The sequence below is a fragment of the Squalius cephalus genome (assembly GCF_949319135.1).
Source record: "Squalius cephalus genome assembly, chromosome: 19".
Taxonomy (NCBI): domain Eukaryota; kingdom Metazoa; phylum Chordata; class Actinopteri; order Cypriniformes; family Leuciscidae; genus Squalius; species Squalius cephalus.
This window is the reverse complement of record NC_137140.1, coordinates 29,994,346-30,002,827: the sequence shown is the minus strand read 5'-3', so window position 1 is coordinate 30,002,827 and position 8,482 is coordinate 29,994,346. Positions and strand designations below refer to the sequence as shown.

Sequence of the window (8,482 nt, the reverse complement as noted above, 5' to 3'; positions counted from 1 at the left end):
AATATGATACACGTTTCAGTGTGCTGACAGTACAGGAATGCAGTCAGGAACATTGTTTAATGTGTAAAGGATACAGAACTGTGCTTATATGCTTGAGTGATCATATGCTTTTGGACTACTACTGTATGTTCCTGAGAGTGAAACATCTGTGTACTATGTAGTCCATTTAACTTAGATACTGTCCTTAAAACTTACCTTGACAAAATGTTACCACCATATAATGTATATATTGACGATGAGATGTACAATGCATACACTATTGCAATCACTTTGTCAATCAAATTTATTTGGTTACAAAAAAAGGTATAAAATTAAGAGTAGAAAAAGTGTCTATGCATGTATAATTATGAAAAAAAACAAAAAATACAGTCTTTTCAAAGAAAAGGCAACCATTTTTTTTCTTCCTTTTTTGATTAAAAACATTCCATTGAGGATAATGAACTACATTAAATATGCCAGCTTGTCTGGTACTAAACTAACACAAACCCAAAAGGATTTTAGAGAAAACAGCTATGCTGAAACCTGCATGACAGTGAAGGCAAATTTACATTGATTATTAACAGTAAACACAAAATGTCATCAGTAAATGAAACGGTCACAGAGGCCAGACATATGAATCATACGCAATGTGACAGTACATTAATTTGTGCAAGGCCTGAGGGATTAATACTTTCACAACCACAGAAGCTGTGAAATATATATTGCTCCCTGGGGAATGAGAGGGGTATATTTGACTCCTCAGTCACATTAACAACAAGCATCACCATTTCAGTTCTGCAGATTTGAATATGTTTTTTGGGAACTGCTTAAATAATTTCAGTTGTCACTATAAGGCCTGATATAAGTATCCAACCAGAAGGCATCTGAGGCCGGGTTTTATCCCCTGTCGCATTGGCTCGGCTTTAAAGGAATATGTTTGCATGTCATTGTGAGAAGTTTTGACATAAGTCAAGGCCATTGAATTCATGACAATCAGATTTGCCACGTACAGAAGCCAATGGACTAAAAAATTAAAAGCAGACATGGCAAGTCACCTGTCTTCACAGAAAAGCTAGGAGCATTTTTAGCAAAAACCCAGGTAGCAAAATAGGTTTTTGTAGCTCTTTCATTCAAGTTCTTTCGTCCATGGTACAGCTCTTCCATTTGGATAGAAGAAGAAACCTTCCACTTGGTCTCTACATGTTTCCGTAGTGCTGATGCTGGGGTCGAGAGGAGACAGTCTATATCTTCAGTGTTTGCGGGTGCGCTGGCCCCCTGCTCCAGTGGTTGTGACGTACAGGAGGGGCTGAAGTTGCCTGGTTTGGGGGCCACGCTTAATGAGGTATGAGGGCAGGTTGGAGGAAGTGACATCTGCTGTTGATCCTGTGGAGAATGAATGGAGATAAGTCAACAGGAAATCAAAATTTATCAAAAGGGCACCTATTATGCCCTTTTATGAAGTCTTTATTTTTGTTTTTGGGGTCTACTAAAATAGGTTTTCATGCTTGAATGTTTAAAAAAACAGGTTATTTTTCACAAATTTTACATTGTTGCAGCACCTTTCTTCCCAGTCTGTCAGTAACACTGTTTAGTTCGGGGCTCTGTGAAACCCCTCCTTCTGAAAAGTGCAATGTGCTCTGATTGGTCGGCTGGTGTGTTGTGATTGGTCAACCACTTTCAGCGTGTTTCAGAAATGTCACACCCCTTCCCAGTAAACAATTACCGTCTTTCAACGTTGAAATATGGTTGAAAATAAGTCGGTCCGCCTTGGACTGGTTTACGACGTGATTTCAACTAAGTAGTTTCGGCCGGACTGTTTGACTACGTGTTTTCAACTGATCATCTAAGACTGGATAAGTCTGTTATACATGCTAAAATAACAGAGAAAAACAAACTACCAAACCATGTTCATTATTATTTCAAATAAATGTAAAGAGTTTTACATATTCCATCAAGACGTTGAAGATCGACCTGTTTTCAACGTTGAAAAGCCGTAATTAGACGTTGAAAATGTACGTCTATTCAACGTCTAATAGACGACTTTTTGCTAGCTGGGTTACCATAACCCAGAGTTTCAACACACTACTAACACAACTCAACCAGGCCTGGCCCCCTTATGCCTTGGGTGGAAATTATTTAAACGAGAGATATTGTGATGTGTACGTTCCTGGAAGAAAATTAAAGAAACAGAAACAGTGCGCACTGATATAACTCAGAGAATAACTCCCTTTGGAATGACTTTGTGCTTTGTAACTTTGCAGACATGCTCAATCAGCAACATTACACACTAAAGAAAGTTAAAAATGTAAAAAAGCATAATAGGTCCCCTTTAATACACGTTCCTGATCACATTGCACATAATTCATCTGTGCATTTCAAAGAAAGAAATCATATTGAATCTCACTGGTTGAATGCAAATTGGATCAACACAAAATAGTTCAACTTGTGATAAATACAACTTGCAGTCATGTATAAAATGGTCAAGGTTGTAAATATATTTTTTGTCTTTTACTTTTCTATCACTAAAAGAAGACTTGTGATATCAGACCTGTTTGGTGGCTGTTGTGAGAGGGTCGAGCTTTAGCAAGCTGAGGTTGGGCTCTGTGTTGGGGACGCAGGATGGGGGCCGGCGGGTGACCGTTAATGTGCAGGTGGGGATCAGAAGTGCTGTCAAGGGGACGAAATCGCTGGCTGGTGTTCTTCGCCTGAGACAACTGTAGGGTGGAGAAAAATCTGAGTTTGTTGAAAATAGTCTGAATTAAACTAAACAAATAATACATAAATAAAACGACTGTGTCAAGAACATTTATAGGGATTTGAAGCCGAATTTAGCACCAATAAACATTTTTGCATTATAATATTATTTTCATGCCAGTTAAGCACATTTTCCATTACTACAATGCAAACAAAGGCATATTATTTACATTTTAAAATATAAACAACAGTTGAAAAATGTTTGGGGTCAGTAAGATATTTCACTTGACATTCAACAAAAAATCCTGAAGAAATCTGTCCCCAAAAATAGTAACCAGCACAACTGTTTTCAACATTGATAATAAGAAATGTTGCCTGACCATCAAACCAGCATATTAGAATGATTTCTGAAGGATCATGTGTATATGTAAATAGAAAACAAATATTTTAAATTGAAATAATTTTTCACAATATTACTGTTTTTACTGTATTTTCAAATAAATGCAGCCTTGGTGAGCTTAAGAGACTTCTTTCAAAAACATTAAAAAAAAAATCTTACTGAGCCCAAACTTTTGAATGGTAATGTACATAATAGTATGTGTTTCTGATTTAAAATTCAGTTATTTCCACTTAGAAGAATTCTTCTAATGAGAATCATCTTTGAAAATATTAGTAAAATTTTGAAATAGTTTGAACTATTATTTTGAACTAAAATAAACAAACATACAGACACATTATACAAATGAGAATTTTGGGACAAAATCTGCTTAACTCTCAAAAAAATAAGGTCAATGCAAACAACCTTAATGGTGCATAAATACACTTAATCTTCCTTATGCAAAATACAACTCAGTATTTTAGATTTTGTGGTGAAATGTGACTCAAACAGGTTTTTTGTGAGATTCATTAAAGGGATATTTCACCGCGGAAAAATGAATGTGTATTTAAATTGGGTCATTTATGTAGTAGAAATGTGAAATTATTTTAGAAGTTGGTGCCTTCTAGACTGAGAAAAGGCAGAATTTTTTTTTTTGGCTCATGTGGATGAAAGACAACAACTCCCAGAATGCACTTGCTTCACTGCCCTATGAGGCCACTCCCAAGCCACGCCTACCGGTTACAGAGGGCAGTATCGGAACAAATTATTGGACAGTTTTGCTGTCCAAACTTAATTGATATAAGTACCAATGTAGAACATTATATTGAAACTGTGTCTATTCCTCGTTTAGTGAGATCAAATAATAAATCTACTGCAGGATCTAAGAAAAATCTAATTGTGATTAAACCAGAAAATCTCAATATTAGTGAACAAAAACAATTTATAAAGCTAGGTCTTTTAAACATCAGATCGCTTACACCAAAGGCGGTTATTGTAAATGAAATGGTCACAGATAATAGTTTCGATGTACTTTGCCTTACTGAAACCTTGCTTAAACCAAATGATTATTTCGGTCTTAATGAGTCTACTCCTCCTGGATACTGTTACAAGCATGAGCCCCGTCTGATTGGTCGTGGCGGTGGTGTTGCTATAATCTATAAAGATATTCTTACTGTTACTCAGAAAACAGGTCACAGGTTTAATTCGTTTGAAGTACTTGTGCTAAATGTTACTCTCTTAGATGTAAGAAAGAAGTCCATATTATCTCTAGCCTTGGCTACTGTATATAGACCGCCAGGGCCTTACACTGATTTCCTAAAAGAGTTTGCAGACTTTCTCTCAGATCTTTTGGTCAATGTCGATAAAGCATTAATTGTTGGAGATTTTAACATACACGTAGATAATTCAAATGATGCTTTAGGGGCTGCGTTTACAGATTTATTAAACTCCTTTGGGGTCAAGCAAAACGTAACTGGTCCCACTCATCGTCTTAATCATACGCTAGATTTAATTATATCACATGGAGCCGATCCAACCGATATAGATATTATACCGCAAAGTGATGAAGTCACTGACCATTACATGGTCACTTGCATACTACGTACCGCTGAAATTTGTCATGTTGCGCCGCGTTATCGACCAGGCAGAACAATCCTTCCAACAACTATAGATCATTTCTCAAATAGCTTACCTGATCTATCTCAGCTGCTCAGTGAACCCAAACAAACAGATGAACTAGAGGAAATGACTAACACTATGAGCACCATTTTCTCTAGTACATTAGACATCGTTGCACCAATTAGATTAAAAAAGGTTAGAGAGAAAACTAAAGCACCATGGTACAACAGTGTTACGCATGTTCTAAAGAGAGAAACTCGTAATTTAGAGCGTAAATGGAAACAAACTAATCTAGAGGTCTTTAGAATCGCATGGAAAGACAGTATGTCACGTTATAAAAAGGCCCTAAAAGCAGCCAGGGCTGAGCATCTCCGCAAACTAATAGAAAACAACCAAAATAATCCTAGGTTTTTATTTAACACCGTCGCTAGACTAACAAATAAACAGACGTTACCGGAGCAAAATATTCCGTTACAGTGTAGTAGTAATGATTTTATGAATTTCTTCACTGAGAAAATAGAAAGCATCAGAAACACAATTGTAAACGTACAATCTTTAATGGTGTCTTATGATTCAGCCTCAATTATCACCCCGCAAGAACAATTACAGCGCTTTGCAACTATAGGACAGGAAGAGTTAAATAAACTTATCATTGCATCTAAACCAACAACGTGTTTATTAGATCCAATACCCACTAAACTACTGAAACAAGTGTTACCTGTAGTGGAAGAGCCTCTTCTCAATATTATTAACTCGTCTTTATCCTTAGGTCATGTTCCAAGAATATTCAAGTTGGCAGTTATAAAACCTCTTATTAAGAAACCACAATTAGATCATAATAACCTAGCAAATTACAGACCCATTTCAAATCTTCCATTTATGTTTAAAATACTAGAAAAAGTTGTGTCCGCTCAACTGTGCTCTTTCTTGCAAGAAAATGATATCTATGAAAAGTTTCAGTCTGGATTCAGGCCGCACCATAGCACAGAAACTGCGCTCGTTAAAATCACAAATGATTTACTTTTAGCTTCTAACCAAGGCTGTATCTCAATACTAGTTTTACTTGATCTTAGTGCTGCGTTCGATACTATAGATCATACAATACTCTTAGACCGACTACAAAACTACACTGGTGTTCAGGGACAGGCATTAAGCTGGTTCAGATCATACTTATCAGACCGTTACCATTTTGTCTGCGTAAATGGGGAAAAATCGAAGATAATGTCAGTAAACTACGGTGTACCGCAAGGATCTGTGTTAGGCCCTCTGCTATTCTCAATATATATGCTGCCACTTGGTAATATTATAAGAAAACATGGAATTAATTTCCACTGTTATGCTGATGACACTCAATTATATATTTCATCACGACCAGATGAAAACGCTAAATTATCTAAATTAACAGAGTGTGTTAAAGATATAAAATACTGGATGACGTGTAATTTTCTGCTATTAAATTCAGATAAAACGGAGGTATTACTTATTAGTCCAAAAAACTGCCCACAAAACCTCTTACAATACAACTTTAATTTAGAAGGGTGTCCTGTTACTTTATCCTCTACAGTAAAAGACCTGGGTGTTATATTAGACCGCAACTTGTCTTTTGAAAATCATATTTCATATGTTACAAGAACAGCCTTTTTCCACCTTAGAAACATTGCTAAGCTACGTAATATGCTATCTGTTTCTGATGCAGAAAAGTTAGTTCATGCATTCATGACCTCGAGACTAGATTACTGTAATGCTTTATTAGCTGGTTGTCCTGCATCCTCAATAAACAAGCTACAGTTAGTCCAAAATGCCGCCGCTAGAGTTCTTACTAGATCAAGAAAATACGATCATATAACACCAATTCTGTCGTCTCTACATTGGTTACCTATAAAGTTCCGTATCAATTACAAAGTATTGCTACTGACCTATAAAGCCCTAAATGGTTTAGCTCCCGTGTATTTAACGGAACTTCTATCGCCCTACAATCCATCGCGCTCTTTAAGATCACTAAATTCGAGGCTTCTGGTCATTCCTAGGATATCTAAGTCCACTAAAGGAGGGAGAGCGTTTTCACATTTAGCTCCTAAACTCTGGAATGGCCTTCCTGATATTGTTCGAGGCTCAGACTCGCTGTCCCAGTTTAAAACTAGATTAAAGACGCATCTCTTCAGCCAGGCATTCACATAATACTTACATTTTATACTACAGTTGAATCAGATTGAATGCATTAATATTGCGAACAGCAGCTACGCTAATTATTTCCCATATGCTTTTCTGTTGTTATCTCGGGACGCTAGTCCCGAGGTAAATACAGATCGTCAGCTCCAGTTTGTATCCAGCCTCTCATGGAAACTACAGATTCTCCAACACCCGTGCAGAGACGACTCGGCGCCTGTGAAGAGACGACTCGACGCTGCCGATGTTTATGCCCTAAATCAATACATGATTAACTAACTGTATTTCTCAATGTACATTTCTGAAATGCACTTTCTGTAAAGCTGCTTTGAAACAATATGTATTGTGAAAAGCGCTATACAAATAAATTTGAATTGAATTGAATTGAATTGAACAAATGATACAACTAGGCTACTAGTTGACTCGAAACTGAAAAGTCGGCATTTTATCGTGAGATCCAACTATGGGCGGGTTGAAAACATGCGGAACGAGCTCCTCCTACTGGCTGTAGTCTCAAGCCTCTGGCAAAAAAAGCCTCCGGTGACGCAAAATGACAATTTTTGCGTCATCTGAGTTTTTTTTTCAGACACACAATACAGAAATCTCTCGTCGCAGGGGGACATGAGGGAGGGAAGCACGGTCATTCGAAAATACCGGGTTTCTACTGATACAAAGCTTAATGCTAATCGGTGAAGTATCCCTTTAACACATATGTGCATGGAAAAGCTCCTTTATCCGAAAACTCACTGCTTGTCCTGTGACTTCAAATGATCGAGATCTTCTCTTGCGTCTGCGACCCTCAAAGTCCTGTTCCCGTGGGGCGGGGTTCTTGACAGCCTGGCGGTTCCGTGGCCGTGTCCACGTGGTGTTGGGTGCAGGGCCGTCTCCCGTGCTGCTGGACAGGTTGTCGTCAGAGGTGGCGTGGCGTAGTTCTGGGCTGGGCTGTCTCCCGCGCCGTAGCACCAGGCCTTTAGGGGGCGCCTCGGACAGAGACAGGTTACTCTTGTGCTTCTTGGGGTCGAGGGGTGAGGGTGGCGGGGGCAATCGCAGGGCATCTATTTCTAGCACCTTAGAGCGGCGGCGAGCAGCCTTGACCGCAATGTTCTGCACGCCTCTTAGAATCTGCTGTCTCTCTGGACGAAAATGGTTCAGGGGTTTTAATACTATGAGTGGACAAATGTGTATAAGTTGGCATTGCTGTATTATGTGAGAAGAAGCTGTGTAGGAAATTGCTTGCCATAGTTTAGGGGTCACTATATAAAAATAACATCCCACAGAATGCCTCAATTGACCAATCAGAATGAATTATTCCAGAGAGCTGTGTAACAAGCACAAAGATGAAAGAGCAGAGGAACTGTTACCTTTAGGAGTCAGAGGGGCATCTGTGCCGTTCTCGCTGCTCTCAGGTGACGAGTCCAGATGGCTGCTCATACTGTGACTGAGATGGCTGAATCTCAGAGCGTCATCCAGGACAGATGGCAACAGCTGCAGAGGTACAGTCAGCAGTGTCAGAAACACTGGTTTATTCAGTACACGCAGTTTAAAAAAAACGGAGAAACCAATTCAAATAAATAAAAAGAAAATTCACACTTTCCCTGAATATTTTAATCACAATTTTCATGAATACTACCGCTCAAAAAGTGTGGG

General features: G+C 38.4%; 1 protein-coding gene across 1 annotated transcript in view; it reads right to left on the bottom strand.

Annotated features, from left to right (window-relative positions):
- Nucleotides 1–16: 16 nt before the first annotated feature.
- kif19 (kinesin family member 19) overlaps nt 17–8,482 on the bottom strand; it is a 44,076-nt gene continuing 35,610 nt past the window's right edge. The window contains exons 17-20 of the mRNA XM_079851460.1: nt 8,197–8,320; nt 7,583–7,968; nt 2,528–2,693; nt 17–1,362 (exon numbers count right to left, since the gene is read on the bottom strand). Of these exons, the coding sequence (XP_079707586.1) occupies nt 1,229–1,362; nt 2,528–2,693; nt 7,583–7,968; nt 8,197–8,320 (810 nt within the window). The 3' untranslated portion in view covers nt 17–1,228. The remainder of the gene's footprint in view (nt 1,363–2,527; nt 2,694–7,582; nt 7,969–8,196; nt 8,321–8,482) is intronic.